Source organism: Periplaneta americana, chromosome 17 (genome assembly GCF_040183065.1).
Source record: "Periplaneta americana isolate PAMFEO1 chromosome 17, P.americana_PAMFEO1_priV1, whole genome shotgun sequence".
NCBI lineage: Eukaryota > Metazoa > Arthropoda > Insecta > Blattodea > Blattidae > Periplaneta > Periplaneta americana.
The window spans coordinates 105,179,611-105,198,527 of NC_091133.1; the positions used below are offsets into that span (position 1 = coordinate 105,179,611).

Here is an 18,917-nt window from a genome sequence, read left to right on the forward strand (position 1 = left end):
ATGCTAGGGAATTATTATACAGCTTAACATAAACATTCAATAAATTTACTTGGTTTTCTTCACGATATAATGTTTTTTTTTTCCCCCTTTTGAAAAGTTGCAAAAACTGACTTAATGTCTTTCAGCTCCGACCGATTCAGTTACATTACTTAAAAAGTCGTATTTATTGACGTATTTCACTCGCAGTATGTTCTGATCCATTTTTTGCGATTTAGTCTGAAAATTTAGGCAAAACAGGTAGGCCTATATTACATGTTTATTGTTTTAAAATGTAGAATTTTATTTTGAGAATAAAGTGAACATCATTTTTGGATAGATCAGTCTTTATTCTTCCATTTACAAAGACTTATAACATATTCCTATAAATACGTCTCAAGTATGAAGTTAAGTTACTTATTAGCATCCAAAGACGGAGTTCCATCAGTGTTACTATACTCCAACCACGAGAAAGTCTTTGGGGAATGAGACGAAGCGGAGTAATGCTGTGAATGAATGTTGATGTCATAAGGTCGCACACGTGGGTACTCGTATGTGTATTGGCTAGCTCTCACAATAACATTGATACACACATATTGATACTATCCTAGTTACAAAATTAGATCAAGGTTAATCTCCTGCTCTTTTAATCTCTCCATACAGGAAATAACATATGCAGGAGAGCGCATGGTTTTAAACTGACGTTATAACGGTAATATTATCTATCTACTTCGTTCCAATAGATGACGCAATAAGCACATTCCTTTCACGGTTGATCTGGTTGGAGAACAGTATCCGTCTTTCTACTAACCCTCGAATAAGAACTTTATTCAACATTTAAAAAGAACACTGAGACACTATAAAAAATAGTGAACCTATTTGGCTAAAGAATAATCCGATACCGGCACGTATTATTCATGACATTATGGCTTTATGGAATCTTGCGGTACTTCAATGCTTCCTAATGAATGTCAACATTGATTTTGACGTGAAAACATTTTTATCTCAATGAATAGAATACGTGAGAGTTACGAACATCCATGACTTAGTTCATTCGTGTTGATAAAGTTTTTCCCGTCTCTCGCACTCCGTAATATCTTACAGATGCGTGTGAACTCCTCAGTCCCTTTTCAGATCCTATATGAGTAGGTATTATGCATCGCAGAATCTAAAATAAGATGAGAATGGTAACCGCTGAGAGTCGTAAAGAACTCAATAATAGATGCAAACAAAGCCTCCTGTACACCCACATCACCCTGCGCATGCGTATTGCGTGACCTAGCATTGCTTTTAAACGGTTTGTTGTTGCTACGAATGCCGCGCGTACATGGTTCCGTCAGATTGTGTGTTTGCTGCCCGGAACGTGGTTATACACTGCAAACTCTTGTCTCTTTCGTAAGGGTGAAATTACGTAACCCGGATTTCCGTAACACGAAAACAAGTTCTACAAGATAGTCACAAAATATTTGGTGAGCTGCTTTGTACTATGTGTGTGGAGTAACTTTGGAATTGTATCCGCGTTCTGGTTAGCGATGCTATCTTTATTTATTATTATTATTCTTTTTTTTTTTTTTTAAGATTTAAGACATCAAATTTCCAATTGAAATTCTACATAGACTGTTGAGAAATTATGATGTGAACACAGACGATAATAAAACAAATGTAAAATAAAATGACTCAAAATACTCATAAAACCTGCATCTGTCGCTTTTTCACCACAAATCCCGCAAGATTTACCAAGGTTCCAACTTCGATCCACTTTTATGATAGGCTTTCAGTTATCGGACGGAGCTACGTCTGCGCTTTTCAAATGTTTGTCTCGTGCGGTAGCATCGGTGAACTACCGTTAACGCCCCCAATTTGTCAAATTAGAACTAATGCCTGCAAGGATTATTTTTTTTATTGAAACCAATAATATATCATGATTCAAATATATTTTAACAGATAGAACAGGAAACAGACTGGCGCAGTCTTAAGCCCGAAAAATATTGAGAGGGGACCGTAACATTTCTGGCAATAAAGTCTGGGTCTCTGAACGATAATATACAAATATAAAGTATTTATTATTAAAACAATGTTTATTTGCTCTAATTATCACAGCCGCGATGATTGTATATAAACTATAAAAGAATAGAATGTCATTTAGTGAACATTGTAGAAATTATTTTGAATTTACTTTTAAAAGTAACTAATTTGTACATCTAAGGAATTCGGCAAAGAAATATCAAATTTGTTAAGTTCCATTGACCATAAATTTGCCAATAAAAATCAAATAGTGAAATATTTACTTCCCTACAGCGTTAAAAGTACAAAATTAATTGACGAATTTTAATAAGTGTAATATCGATATTTTAAAAAATGAGAGTTGTTTGTTACTCTTTTGTATTTGTTAACATACATAATAGGCACATTTTAGATTATAATGTGAAGCGTTTAAGTGGATTAAAAAATAAATTTATGTAGGCCTATCGTAATTTAATTTTTTTGAAACGAATAGCGTCTACAGTAGTTTCTACAAATAATATGTTTTCAATAGAAGTAGTTCCAAAAGAAGATATAAATTATTGAGACATTGAAAACACAGAACAATTCATTAACCGAAAAAAGAAAAAGTCTGGCTGAAATTGTACGCAACCACGTCAAAACTTTGGCGTAACTTGATGGCTTAGGTTGCGTTAGAAAAATATTTATGCAACTCAATTTTTTTTCCGCGCAAAATTGTCATTTCGCGCTTAAATTAATCGCAGAAAAAGAACTAAAGCGCGATTGTTCCAACAGGTGACAAAGTGGTAATATTTGGAGTATCTGAGAAAAACTGTGGACCATATCGTTTTTCGCAATAAAAAAAATAGGAACGAATTTGGAACCGAAAAGACTTCGCAACCCAATGACATTATTCCGATCAGCTGGATAGTGACAGTTGCGAAACCGGCGGCGGCCGAGACACTTCGACTGCTTTCAGTAACCTCGCTCCTCTGGACGAGGTTGGCGACAGATTATCGTGCTATGACGTCACAATACTATCTCTCTTTTACACCGCACGCTGGGGGATGCTTCCTATTTGTTTGTCTTTCCTGTGCTCCTCATTACCAGTAGCGGTCATTCACTCTGAATGTGCGTTTGTTTCGGTTCCAAGCGTTCCGCTCGCGTCTCCGCTGTGACAATAACTCCGATTTCAGCTTTCGCTATTCCAATTCTTTAAAAGCTCAACTTTCAAATGACCAATGAAACCACGTGCATTTGTTTATGTCAACTTGTTTACGGAATCCTTGTAATACAGAAGGAAGCCCCGTAGCATACAAGTAGAGACAACGCCATATTGGATCAGTGGTTAATTTTTGCGTGGATGCGTTAATTTTTTCCTTCAGATTCAAGACATTTCAGATATGTGAAATAAGTTTATATTGTGTCATTCAAGTGTTTGTAATGATGGTTTTCATTAATGAAGTGTTTTCTGTCACGGACTAGTGTTTGTGTTTGGAATAATTAACACCTTGTCGGTACTTTTGAAATCGATTTGTCAGGCAGTTAACAAATTTGGAACGTCCTTGATTGACCGCCAGGTATGTCCACTTGTGATTAGAAATATTGGTTGTTGGGTATCTATTAAAACGTCTAGTCACCTACAGATCAGTTATGATGGTATAAAGGTGAAATATAACGTCTCCATGGAGAAAAAGGCCTAATTATTCTTAGGCCTATTAAGCTCATCGCCGACGGACATTCATCGGATATAACACAATGGAGTCATAAAGGATTGTGGGTGACAGCCCGAGGCCGATGGCAGGGATAATTCGAGCTTTTTATCTTAATTTTGCCTCCGTCGTGTGCTTTTCAACTTTGTTGTTTTCTATAAAATCAACATAGTGATTCAAGTACCTCAAGTTTGACAGTTTCTCAAAGTTGATTTTTGGAAATAAGGGTTATCATGTTGTGACCTGATGCTAGTATGTGGCCATAGGATGGTGTATGTGTTATGTAAACGTGTAAGCTTGTATGTCGTTTGATGTGATTGGGAAATGGGCCAAGTGAATTCATGTCAATCAACAATACCAAAGGTCATCATAACACTAGATTAGACCCATGCGAATATTTTGACAAACAAAATTGGAAAGTGATACTAATCATATATTTAGGCAATTATACTTTTTACCTGAAGTAAAAGTAACATAATGAAAAGGTGATTGGTGATGTAATGGCTACATTCTTGGTTATGTAGCAATCGAGCATGCAGTTTTCATATTTTGTGAATTTAATGAGATTAGTAATAGCTAGTCCATATAAGAAAGTAGGCCTAATGATAGCTCAATTTAAATTTTTAATAACCAATATTTTGCAGCTCTAGACTGAAGTTGTTACAAGTTTCATTTAATTGCGAGCTGTCGCATACAATTATTATTATTATAGCTAGTAGTTCATAATTGAAAATAATAATTAGGCCCTAAGGATGTTGACAATTAACCATATCCATTGCTTTAAAATATTGATAAGGTCAGTTTCGAAAATAAAATAAATAACCTAGTTGTTGATACTAGTTGCGGAATAGTTGTTGAAACTATTAACATGTGAGTTGTGGAAATGTTTACATTATAAAGCTAGCAGCCCAACATACATCAGTGATTAAAATCCGAAGTTAGTGTATTCACTTACCGAGTAAACTAGAAAAACATTGATTCATTGACAGTTATTAAAACTCCCAAGAGAATGCAGTCCTTACATTCGACAGTAGCTTTAATCTTACACGAAGTTAATTCATTTGAATAGCATTTGTCGAGGATAATTTTCTTTACAATTAGGCCTATATCATAAGTACACATTGTGTTTTTGTTTCTATAGCCAGTAAGTAGGTCCATACAGATATATTGAAGGAAGTTAATCGAATTCTACTTTCTCTACTTATAACTTATAGGTGAATAGGCATATATACATAACCTTGTGTTGTATTTTTTAACATTTGATGCAGTTTTTAATTTTCAATATTGGTCGTTTAACCTATCACTTGGTCGGGTACAATATAATATGTGTATAAAAAACATTTAATGGAGTTTACGTTTTGTGGCTTATGCAGTTCATTGTGTAAAAATCTCAGCTCAACTTGATAAGTTACAATGTTTCTTTTTCTTTAAGTTAGTTCAATAATTCGTGAAACAGTAGGCTGTTTCTTTTTCTTTAATTTAGTTCAATAATTCATGAAACAGTAGGCTGAAGTTATTAATGCTTTACCTATTCAGATTGTGTGCTTCCTAACCTCAATAAGTTACTAGGCATAGATATACAGAATATTAATCATTGGCACACTCTAAGGTTGTTAGCATTGTCTGAAATAGTGCAGCACGTAATACAATTTTTTTACATTTGTTTGATCAGTTTAGTCATAAAGTACTTATTTTAAAATCTTTGTACCAATACCCAATGATAGGACAGTCAGTCTAGCAATGTTGCCTGATTGTATAGTTCTAAATGTGGTCTACATGTGTGAAAGTGAAGTAGGCCTATGTAAAATTTAAGGGCCTTATTCATAGACATTTTTAGCGCGGGCTTTCGGTGGATTACCAGCGTTTTTCGTATTCATAAACAAGTGTTAGCGATAGGATACGATTTGAATTCTGTACTAGTAACCAGTGGATAGCCGGGGCTAGCTTAGTACGTTCGTAGCGTGTGCTGCGAAATGTCTATGAATACCACCCTATATGTTTGTATGAATATTTGGCTGAGGCTAGGGATATTTCTTGGTAAAGTTAGAAATACAAGATCTAAATTTCTTTGGCAATTTGTTGTGTACTTAATTTTATAGTGCCGGTGTCAATTGTGTTATGCAATAGCATGTATGGTCGAAGACCCATGCGATGTTAAAATGAAATGTGTATTTAGGCTTGCACTTATGAGGAAATACACATATCTATCTATTGATATTTGAATATTTTATGTCTTAATTTGTAGCAAGTAGCCTATAGGTTAGGCCTACTTATTTCTAAATTAAGTAACATGACTATAAATAAATCAATTCAAATTTCTCTTTGCTTGATACAAATGCACCAAAGTTGCACACTGAAATTACAGGAGTAAGATAATTTCATTATTAATTTTAAAATATTTCTTAGCTGCATTTGTGGAAAGAATAAATTGTCATTGTTTGTGTTCATTTCTTTTGTAGCCTATTCAAAATATTATGTTTTTTTTTTTTTTTTTTTTTTTAAGTTTTATTTCCCAGCTGTTTTTGAAATTGTTCTGTTTCCACTTGTGACCCTTTTGTAAAAATCATAAGATGTTTTATTGTTATTATGGTTCAAATACTTACAAACTAGTCCCGGTACTGATTTTTTATTCATGTTCAGTACTGATTGACAGAGTTTACTGTAATTAATTTTTTTTATTTTATTGGGTTATTTTACGACGCTGTATTAACATCTAGGTTATTTAGCGTCTGAATGATGTGAAGGTGATAATGCCGGTGAAGAGAGTCCAAGGTCCAGCACCGAAAGTTACCCAGCATTTGCTCGTATTAGGTTGAGGGAAACCCCCGGAAAAAACCTCATCCAGGTAACTTGCCCCAACCGGAATTCGGACCCGGGCCACCTGGTTTTGCAGCCAGACACGCTGACCGTTACTCCACAGGTGTGGACACTGTAATTAATTATTCAGTTTTATTTACCAAAAGATGGCCTATTGAGGAAAGAAAACAATCTTATTATAAAAATATTGCTTGCATTTAAAATTATTTTATAAATTAAAGAGATAGATAGGAAACGTGTTTGAGTAGGCACCTTATGTACCTACCAAAATTGATCTAATATTTAAGTACATGCAAGGAAATAGCTACTTTTCTAACTTCCCAATCGGATTTGTCTGAAGAATATGTTCAACAGAATAGTGATATCGGCTGAACACTAAGCACGTCCTTTTATTTTCTCATTTTAGGTTTTATCAAGTTCTGTTTTTTACCTATTGATTTCTGAAGTTCTGAATGCTTATTTTGTTTTAAATTTGATTACCAGAATTTAACAAATACATTGTTGGAAATTGTTGGTTCATATTGTCATGTACTCGTATTTGTTTCCTTTTGCTAATTCCTTTTTTACTTTTTTTCAATTTTGCCACTTCTTTTTCTTCATGGACCGTCAGCATGTTCTTATAGTTAAGTTTCAGGGCAAGGCAGGCAACGTATATTAGGCCTATTTGACAATGTACAGTTATAGATGCTTAGCTTTCCTTTAATTTTTTTTTTTTTATTTTGCCAGTTTCATTGTCTATTTTATTTTGCACGTCCTTATTCCAATTTGTCACGTATTCTTTCACCCATTATGGCTGTCACAATTTAATATTTTATTCTTAGAAATTATTATTTCAAATCGTCAGTAACGTAATTGCGTTCTTCCGCTCATTTCTTCTTTATATATAGCCTAGGCTATGTATTATTAAATAGGTCTATATTCTACCTAACTATTGTACATACATATTAGGCATATTAAATACGTAAATCAACCATTTGCAAACTTGTAACTATTTTTATAGGCTTACATAGACTTACTACTACAGTTTTATGTAATATTGGCCATTTCCATCCCATAAAATTCTTATTTAGGTTATGATATAAATTTCTTATTTTTAACCATATTATGAAAAACTATATCGGCTCGATATTATATAGGATTAGAACTTGTAAATTAGTATTATATGCATATGTTACAATTCCATATTTTTGTACTGTACGAGTTTGTTAATATAATAACCTCATCAGCTTCAAGAATTTGGTCTCCCTTCATGAAAGAAAATATTTTTTTTTTATATCCAATGCCACCAGGTTGTCTTTTCTACATTTCTGGTCTTCTCTCCTGGCCGTGGCTTTGTAACCCACTTCTGAGGTTGGGGCACCTGTAAGGCGAAGTTACATTACCCTGCTGATGTGATAGGATGATTATGATAATGTGGTGCCAGGAGAGGTCTTAAATCTAAACTTAACCTAAATTCCAGACCATGGACGAACACAGGAATAATCCCCTTTAAGGAAAAATTCAAATAAAATATAAAATGCATCATTATATAAGAATGATTGAATTACTGCGATTTTGGAATTTGTAGGAACATTGAATGAAGCTATGGCTTGGATTGCAGAAATTGAGTTGCTAAATATAACAGCATTTTTAAACATATTAATTTGATAAATAAGTTGTGTTAATGCCCTATTGCTTGCTGTAATTTCTCCATCAAAGTGAGTAGAAGAACTCCTGTAGACAAATAAAAACTGAATAATTTGGAATATATTCCAACCCCCAGCTGGTTCATCATTTTGATATTTGGAGCTGTCTGTATAGATGTGTAACCTATCTGTGTCAGGGTGCAATGTATTTATAATGTTGTATTTTATATTTATTAATCCATGTAGTACTGATAGGAAAATGCAAGAGTCTAATGTTTTGATCTTGATTTTCCGACTTAGTTTTTTGTCTAACAGAACGAAAATGTAGGGCGGCGTTTGCAAACATTAACGTAACGAAATTATTGTTTTCATGTTACATGAAAGTCCTTGAATAGGTTATATTTCACCTATCTATTTGATTTCGCGAAAACAATAGGTTACATAATATGCAATTATGAAATTAGTATTCATATTGACATAACCTCAAAAATCAAGATCCCATTGACTTTATAGGCTATAGGCCTATATCGAAGTGTAACTGATATAAAAATAAACTTTGCAAGTTGTAGGCCTGTATAATATTATCGTATCACTACCAAGAGCAACTGCCCCTGCCGAGAAGCCAGGCCTTTTTTGCTTTGCTTCGATTTTCTTTGCACTTTTTTTGTCATAAAATCGTTGTAAGTGTAAAGATGACATAGAAATATTTCATAATAGGCTACTAGGCGAAGTATGTTACTTATTTTACTTGAACCAGAATACAATAGGTCTACAAAATCTGGACAAATTCATTCTTCGTGTTAGGGACCAAGATTTTACAATCAGTTCATTAAAACTAATCCAGAGTAAAATAACTTTAATAATATTTTCAGTAAGTTAAAAGAATTAAATATATTTCTTTAAATTTAAACTCTGCATTATTTAACTTTTGCCATGTAAATATTTGTTCCTTTCTTTTTTCAACTAAATTGATGTTTTTTTTTTTTTATTTCTACTTACAATTTTAGTAATTAGCAAAGGACCACCAGTCTTTTACAAGGTACCTTTGTGACAAGGTTAGTGGATTAGTTGAGAGAATATCTAAGTGACTTGAGGCCAAGGAATATGTGAAAAGATTTCAATGATCTTAAATCATTGAAATTATGTCACTTAGATATCTATCAAATAATCCACTAACTTTGTTATATTGACCTACCTTGTAAAAGAGTGGTGATCCCTTGCTAATTACCAAAATTTTAATTGTAGGCCTTTTATTTAACTTCTGAGATTGTATTATCTACGAACTGGAACATTCCAAGCATGAAATTTGCTCTTTTGCGTGCAAATTACATATTTTAAGTTGCATATGTAGGCTTATTTCACTGCATACATTCAAATTATGTAAGAAATAAAAGATGTCGTAACTATTTCTCTACTTCTTCCTGTGTAACTTCTATCCAGCTGTGCTTTCTTAGATTATCCCTCACTCCTCGAAAGTTAGGTTAGGTCGGTAACTTATATGTTAAACATTACCATGTCACAATAAAAATCACTTTTCCCTCCGACATTTTGTTAATTTCTGTTGTGGGCACATTGGACATGTCTACAACTATGGTATCACTAAAGTAAATAATTGCCAAATGTATATGTGTCAAGGCCGACTGCTGGTCTCACGTTCATATGCATCAGCAGAGGTGAACGATCATCCAACCAGTCTGGAGTGTAATGTGTGATCAGTACGGCGATCCCGTCAGCTGTTACAGCTGGTTTTCGAAACCGGATTTTGCTACAGAGCGTAGCTTCCCGAAATTTCATGAGGAAATTCTTTCCTTTTGAGGACTCTCATCTGTCATTCCGTAACACGAGTCCAGGCATGATGAGGCTGTGGGGTGGGATGCTGATCCTGCAACATAGAGCTTTATTAAATGCTTTATTTGTTCAGTACTGTATCAGAGGAATATATAGGGTGTCCGAAATGAAAACAGCCAATAAAATAATTCATTAGCTACCTGTACTGGTAATTGTGATACTACACAAAAGAAGTATGTCAAAGAACATTGAGTAACTCAAGTTTATTGCATAGTCAGTAGATCTGAATATGTGCCCTCTTCGTGGCATGACAGACATCCAACAGATATTCAGTCTCCCTTTAAGTGTTATTAACATCTGTAGAGTTACTGATGCTACTGCATCTATATTACTGCCACTTCGCTATTGTAATATAACCTCAGAGGAAGTCCAGGGGAGGATTAAGTCGGGAGTTCATGGGGGCCATGAAGTAGGGGCATCGTGAGTATTCAGAGATTAAATTATTAGCCCCTGGTATTGGGAGGGAGTCCGTTCTGTTGGAATGTGTACCCATCAGAAATCTGTGGAATAGAAAAATGTTCCAGCAACATTTACTGTTTATTCTGTTAGACAGTAACAAAACTGAATCTTCTCTTGTGACGTAAAAGGAGCCATTGTGTTAAATAGCTGACTGATCTACGCATATACAACAACAATGTGGCTACCAATTTCGTAGCAAAAAAGGTCTTGAGTTTTGCAAACAGGCTGCATTTAACTAAATTAGGGACCAAGTAATTTAATTTCTTTATAGTCTGCTTTCATTTTAAAAACTGTGTATGACTGACAAAACAAACTATTTGGGGGAAATTGATTTGATACTAATAGGCTACCGGTATGTGATATTATTTCTGTGATGAGATTATAAAATAAAAACATGAAAAACTGATTTTGGGTTGCCAGTTTCCCAAAAATAAAGTCCATTCTTGAAAGTTATTGCATCATAATTTTTATTTTATCTGTATGATGATAATATGAACGAGACCCAGCAATCCTGATTTCTTACATAGTTTTGTCCGATCTCTGTTTTCTTGATCATTGTAGGCCCTATTTCTGTGTATTTTATTATCATTTTCTTCATTGGATTCCCAGTCACTGTTGCCTGACGAAATGAATAACTGGCGAAAATCTTGAAACAAATTCTAAAAGATCCTGAACCATGACATCTACAGACATTATAAAGAAGCCATTTAACCCGCAGACAATTGTTACACAACCCAGTGTTTGGCTTTTGGATACAAACTGTGCTGGGGATACTGTGCTATCGACATAAGTTAAACATGAATGAATGGATAAGTGAATTCGATTTTAGTGCCCAATCCAGAAGCTTATTAATTTCAGAAATTTGATTCTCTAACATCTTACGAGATTTGGGTTGGATACAATTACTGAAAGAATGGTTTTCTCTAAGTACCAGTATTATATTGGTCTTTGCTGTTATTTCTTATTGTTACCTGTATTATCATTTCGTCATCTCTGAATAGTTTCTGTGTTTTAAAAGAGTGAAGGAATTAGACATATTAGTTTATTGTAAATTACAAAAACTTGCAGATTTTTGCTCACTTGTTAATTTCAGACTGTTACACAATTAACTTAGTTCACTTTAATTTCCTGTCAACTTCTGATTAATTAGAGATTGTAGATAGGAAGTAATCAGCTAACACTGCTCATGGTTCATTGAACTGTCTGCGAAACGTGTTTACAGGACGAACAATTTCACGATTTGGAAACATTGCCTGGCCGCCAAGATCTCCTGACCTGACTGCAGCTGATTACTTCTTATGGGTTTATCTCAAAAGTAGGGTGTATCGCAACAAGCCTCGCACCATCATCCAGCTGAAACAAAACATAAGAAACGAAATTAGTGCCATCGAACCTGTTTTATTGGGGCGAGTTATGCATAACTTTCATAGCAGATTGTCCACACCTGTGGAGTAACGGTCAGCGCGTCTGGCCGCGAAATCAGGTGGCCCGGGTTCGATTCCCGGTCGGGGCAAGTTACCTGGTTGAGGTTTTTTCCAGGGTTTTCCCTCAACCCAATACGAGCAAATGCTGGGTAACTTTCGGTGCTGGACCCCGGATTCATTTCACTGGCATTATCACCTTCATTTCATTCAGACGCTAAATAACCTGAGATGTTGATACAGCGTCGTAAAATAACCCAATACAATACAATTCATAGCAGATTGCAGGAATATATTCGTTGGTGTGGAGGTTACTTATGAAATGTGGTTTTTAAAAAGTAATCAGACATTAATAAATTGCATTGTACTAGATTACTTCCAGTATATATATTTTCTTTTAATTCATGCTGAGTGTCCCACAACAGGGCTATAAAAACCGTCATATCCCACTGCCGCACCCTGTAGCTAGAGATGGTAGATTTTCGCAGTCACGATAAATGCGAAATGTGCCCGAATGCTGTCAAAATACGTAATTTTATGTTTAAAATGAATGTTTTTAATTGGTTATTTTACGACACTTTATCAACCACTGTGGTTATCTAGTGTCTGAATGAGATGAAGGTGATAATGCCAGCAAAATGAGTCCGGGTTGAGGGAAAAGTTACCCAGCATTGCTCTTAATGGGTTGAGAGAAAACCCCGGAAAAAATCTCAACCAGATAAGCTAAATTGTCCCAACCAGAATTTTAACCAAGGTCCGCTCGTTTCATGGACAGGCAGGCCAACCATTACTTCACAGTGGTGTATCAAAAGGCATATTAAGTAGATCTACTTACATTACTGTGGTTTTTAATCCATGATAAAATGTGAAATTGAATACAAAATGCATGTTTCTGTGAAATAAGAGCGAAATTACATTTTATGAAACATTAAAAAAAAATTAATCTATCTAATGGCCCCATAATATACAGGTTCTTATATTTTTTCAAGTAGTTTGGCCACCTTATTGGCTGACTATATATGTCATATCTTTAGGTCCAGTGTACACTAACAAACAAGTGGTAGTGTGGTAGTGGGTGATTGTGATAGAGTACTCGGTAACAAGCACTGAGTAATAAAATGGCTCAGGATAAAATCACACCATATCTTTTGGCTTGTTTCTTGATGTTCACAATTTCACTGTAATGTTTTATGTTGTTTTACTCATTTATAATTTTCAAGAATTTTAACTGGAAAATCTAGAAAATGCACCAGTTAACGTGTTGATGACATTGAATTTCTACCACTAAATTTTTTATAGAAAATGTTCCATCCAAAAATGCTACAGAATGCTAAATTGTAACATTGAAAGTGCTATAGAATGCTAAATTTGATTTTTAAAGTGCTACATTTTTAATTAAGTTGCTAAAATCATAGTTTTTATATGATCTCTTCTTCAGGGTCCTTAAACATTAAAGTATCATGGAAATAGAAAAAAGGATACATTGCTTAAATTTATATTTACACTATATGTGTTAAAAGAAAGCTTATTGATGATAGAAGGTAAGATTTTACTCATAGAATTAAAAATCTCGGTGTGTCACCTGTAATTAAGAAGGAATTATTTCTACCAATATTGTAAATTTAGCATATGTTAACAGAACTGACAATATTATTTTTATTTTTTTTAGGTGGCGGTATTAATCTCACTGTCATGGAGAAAATGGAGGTAGATGATGACGCTGCTGTAGACCTGAGTGTCAAGTACGTACAATAGTTTAATATTTCAGTCCACCCTGTTATGATCTTCCCCTCTTGTTCTGTATTAAGCTTCAGTAGCTGGCCAGATAAACAGTCTCTGCTATGATGTGCCAAAGAAAGTCATACTGCCTGTAAGGCTGGGCACTCTATCATATGGTAGCAAAGGAAATGGGAAAAGCCCATGAAAGCCTGCCCTAATGCTGCTTCCTGATTGTAATTTTGCAGTTTTAATAAGTATAGGATTTTTCTGCTTTATTTAGCGTCAACTGAAGAGGGAATAAGGTATTTACAGTCTATGATGCATGATAGAAACAATACATTGCTCTCTCCAAAGAGATCAGGATTTGATCCACGGCATATTCTGTGTTATTAGTGGTGGACAAAGCATGCCATTTCCAATGATCTAGTCACACCATATTTCCCAACAGATCCGAAGTTAGATCTAGTCCAGGGCAATAGATTTCTAGGGATAGTAAAAATCCTTCCTGTAGTTTTCTTCGGAAGCTCGGGATCCCATACTTTAGCTCTAACTTTACGAAATATAAAAGAATGTTGTTTCTGAATGAGAGAATTTCAGAAAAATATGTGGTCTTTTCTCGTTTCTGTCAAAATTCAACTTGGATAATTAATTATGCCTTCAGATTCCCCACCACAGACATGAAATTCAACCCTGCCAGACTCTCAGAGACCAGGAAGATCTTAATCAGCCATGCAGGGTGCAAGTAATATAACTGTAGATTTTAACAGCTTATTCCTTGGATAGAGTGCGACAAAAGATTCTAATACCAAATGAATACTTTTCTCGGAAAAAAATAATTTCGCCCTAAATGTTAACATTATTTTATTCGATAATTACTATTCGTATGATTCTGATTTTTACTCTTATCTTTAGAGAAATTGATTAGTAATGATTTTGCAGTTTTTAAATGAACGGTTTTCTTGCAAATGTCAAATAAAAACATCAACAAAAACCTATCTTTGGACATTTACTTAAACAACATGTATCATTATTTCCTGCCATTAGGAAATCTAGCAACCCTACTGCAGTGACTGAGGGATGGAACTCTGCTGTTCAGATTGATGTCCTCTTTAATTTGCACAGTTAAACCACTTCCACTATGTAATTTGTAGGCTAGTGTTCAGAAATCAACTAACCAATTCTATTTCCCCAGTTATTCTTGTTACACCATATCTGTGTCTAGTTGCTGTATTGTGAAGTACTGGTAGTTGTTAAATAAGGATATAAGAAATAACACAGAACAATGAGTTGAGATTGCTATTCGATTGCATTTGCCTTCATTCCCACATCAGTTACAAAGTGTTGTTTAGATATTTGCTAGTGAAATAGTTCAAGTTTGAATGAGTGCATGAGTGTGCGTGTGTGCAAGTTGACAGGTATTTACCGTAGCAAACTCTGAGTAGTATACTACTTCTACGTCTTATTTCATTTTGTTTCTTTATGTATTTTATGTTCTTTTTAGTTTTATTTGGTTATTAATTTTTTTTGATTGGAAGTCTTGGGGAGTGATTATATTTTCCTAGGAGTACAATACTGAAATATAACCTTTCTTGTATGATCTTGATGCAGAATGTCTTCTGCCCTGTACACTTAAATATTTATGTAATGTTTTCATTACCCTAAACTCATCTAACGTTCTTTTCTCGACAAGTTGAACTCCACTATGTGTAATCAGCATAATGCCAGTTGTTCACCTCAGAAAAGACAAAAATGTGTCATAAGCACCCTATCATTGCCCTAGGATAAATAATATATACCGTGCGTTTTTTTTTTAAAGCATTTCAGTAAAGCGCTTGATGCCTTTGCTGCAGCAAAATGAGGGTCGAAAAAAAACGTAAGTAGGTCAACTGACTGCAAAATGGTGGACAATTAATATTGGCTTCTATTTCTGCCGTAATAAATTTAACCCTAAAAGAACCAAACCTGTTAAATAATTTCGACTTCCATGATAATGACATGGAATTATTATTACTAGACGATTTTGACAATAATAAACGTTACAAAAGACCAAAACACACATTCCGCCATGATGGATCGTGCAGCAGACTCGTAAAGCGAAGTTTTGATTTGCTGCACGTTTGCTACAGCGCTGCTGCAGCGACGGTGAAGCAAATGTAATAAAAGAACAGTCTTGCTGCAGCGCTTTACGTCTTGCTTAAAAAAAAAACGCATGGATACAGTAAAACCTCGTTAATACGCTCATGCTACAACATAATCCCGTTCATTACTCCCTTTTTATACAATCCCTGTACATTTATACATAATCAGGACTGCATAATTTTACCTTCTTAGTTATAACGCTTCCAAATATCACTTGTAGCACTTTTTTCAGATTGTAAATGAGTAAAAAAATTCCATATAAATTGCGAAGCTTGTAATGTAAAATCATGGTGAAAAGAAATGTTCCTGTGAATGTACTGAGGGTAATTGCACCTCCAGTGCAAGAAAACATTTCACTCTACCTGAAAAAAACCTCCAGTGGGCACTGTCAGAAGTTGCACTTACCCATACTTTCCTTTGTATGGAAGGATTTTAACGCTCAAAAGTCTCTCTGTCAATACATTCCTGTAAAATTTAGTCATTCTTTGAATTCTGTGGAATGTGCACTAAGTTTGCAGTGCAGAATGGCATAACAACCTGTGAAATGAATGCCCTTTTCATAATGGATGATGACGAGGATCAGGCTCCTGTACAGGAGAAGTTGAGGGAAATTAACATAGAGGATTTTGTGTCAGTTGGTAATGGTCTAATGACTTCAGAAATCCGTGGTGTTGGCAACATGATTGTAGATCATGCTGCCACTACCACCCAAGATGAAGACAGTGGTGAGGAAATTGAATCTGCAGAGGAAAATGTCCTCACACCAGACATGGTCCTCAGAGCATTAAATGTGCTTCGAAAATGCGTTAGTGTTGCTCCTAGTGGTGTATCAAATGAAGTTATCTGCAGTTCCTTGAACTGCATAGAAAATGTTATCATTCATAATACTAGTACAAGTACAACAAAGATTTTTGCATATGAAATGAGCTCTTTTATTTGGATTTTGCACTGTAACTAATGCACAGTAAAATATGTTTCCTATGAAGTGGTGTCTAAATTGTTTTCCTCATTTCATAAATCATCTCTCGTCTATAGCTCTGTCCAGCTTATTGTGCTTGAAGGCCACAGTCCCTTGACGAGCATATTAACGGGGTTATACTGTAGTAAAATTTGTTTCATTTGTATGAAGTAGCTATTAAATAGTACCATTTGGTAATAAAATGCTTCAAATTTAAATGAGAAACACGGAGTAGACTTGTGTTAAATACATCAGCTTAATATTCAGGAGCTTTGATGTTCGAACACTAAGGACACCTGTCTTGATACAGATTTTTCTTGGTTTTCAGTTGTACTCCCAGGAAAATACAAGGGTAATTACAGTCTGATAGTTTGTGATTGTTTTCTTCAAAGCTTTTTCCTATTTGTGAATTCATAAGAACTCTGCCACCTTATAGTTATGAATAATCTTTGTGTTAATAGCATTATAAACTGAAATACATGACATGTGGGGAGGGAGAAGAGGGGGGAAATGTATGCAAAATCATTTTTGTCATTTTGAGTGGGAAAAATAAAAAATGGTGATGCCAAAATCTTTAATTGAAGGTTATGTCGAAGTAAAGAATCAAATAGAACGTCCTAAAGAAAACTTATTTAATGGTTACAGTTAAAATTGTTTTATAATTTCAAAAAATTGTAAAACAATCCAAACTGGCAGTAAAACTCATAATGAAGTAATTTACACAATACATTTTTAAGAAAATTTATTGAGTGAATTGAAGTAGTACTCCATATGGACAAAGATGTGTAATTTAGATGTTTGATGTAGTGATGGAAAATGATTAATTATTCAGTGTAGTTTCTCCAATGAGACTGTAAAATATACAATTTTAAAAAATTACCATAAATAAAATAATCCAAATATCTTACCAAAACAAACTGAGAAAGAGCACATTCATAAAATTTTATAAAATTATAGGTTTGTTCCAGCATGGTTCAGAATCGATTCTGAACTGCCTGCTCATGTGCAGTAGCTCAATTTTCTTTCCAACAAGACTTGAACTGATTCTGAACTCCCAGTTTCTTGTTCAAACGTGTTTTGGAACTAGTTCAGAATGAGTGAAATTGGTTCTCCATTAAGAGCAGGAAATTCCATACTGCTCACACATGTGCACATGGTTTAATCTCAAGTTAAGATTAAAACCACTGTTGAAACAGTTCTACATTGGACAGGTTAAAATTAAAAATGGATCATGAGTGATTTGGAAGTTGATATTGATATATTTTATGATGAATTAAGCTTGGAAGATGAATAAAATTTTATTTTATAAGAAGAAACTCATAAGGCTGTGAAAGAACGGTTCAAGGAACGTTCCAATAATGTAAAATCCTGAATTAGTTCTGAGAACGTACTCAACTGGCACATGTGTCGAAAGATGTTCATTATTAGTTCGTAACGCATTCTGAATTGCTTGTTGGAACAAACCTTATGTAACACCCATTTGAAGAAAAAATTCAACAATGAGAGAAACAGACGAATTTCATTCATTGATAGACAAATTAAATAAAATTTCTGAGAAACATTTGAAGAAATAAAGCAACAGATTACAAAAGAAACCAAAACAACAGAGAAAAAAATAAAACGTCTTGACTTCACATATGCTGGAATATATCCCACATGCAAAGAATGATGGAACATAGACTGCTACACAAATTCGTAAAGTATAAAGTTTACAGAGAAAATATTTCGTATGAAAAATTTAATTTGACATAAATAAGAGGTTAATAAAAATCCTTCAGTAAAAAACTCAGAATTGAAGCCTGAAGTGAACATGACGACTTAATTATGAATAAGGTCATTGAATCTCCAGTGTAAATAGATCAGTATTCTGAAATATAAGTATGATGTCGACAGGGGGGGGAGGGAAGAAGTTGTAGCCGATTTTTATAGTCTGAATCACGTTTCCTGTTTGTGATACCCTACTGAAATCTTCGCAGTTATCATTTAGAAGTATTTTTGAGCAGGTCATTCTTTCCCAGAGACAAATCATAATATTGTTTTCTTCTAGTCTTTAAATCATCATCTTGATCATTGGATTTGTGTTGAAATAATTTCGGACACCTTCCAGATTCCTTTCTGTTTGTGTGGTCAAGCCATTTTAACTGGTAATCTGTTCTTCGGTACCCATTAATTTCTCGAAAGAATCATATTTTTGTAAATTATATACAGATTGGTTTTGTCAGAATCAAAATTTTGATTCATATTTTTATTTCTGATAGGT

The 18,917-nt window shown here is 34.3% G+C and overlaps 1 protein-coding gene across 5 annotated transcripts in view; it reads left to right on the top strand.

The window, feature by feature from the left end:
* The first annotated feature begins 3,062 nt into the window (after positions 1 to 3,062).
* simj (simjang) overlaps positions 3,063 to 18,917 on the top strand; it is a 61,432-nt gene continuing 45,577 nt past the window's right edge. For 2 of the 5 annotated variants that reach the window (XM_069816110.1, XM_069816112.1), the window contains exons 1-2: positions 3,063 to 3,539; positions 13,511 to 13,583. Coding sequence is in view for 4 of the 5 variants with exons in the window: in XM_069816112.1 (XP_069672213.1) it covers positions 13,534 to 13,583 (50 nt within the window). In the remaining variant the exon portion in view is untranslated. The remainder of the gene's footprint in view (positions 3,540 to 13,510; positions 13,584 to 18,917) is intronic. The other 3 variants (XM_069816109.1, XM_069816114.1, XM_069816111.1) reach the window with 2 other exon arrangements.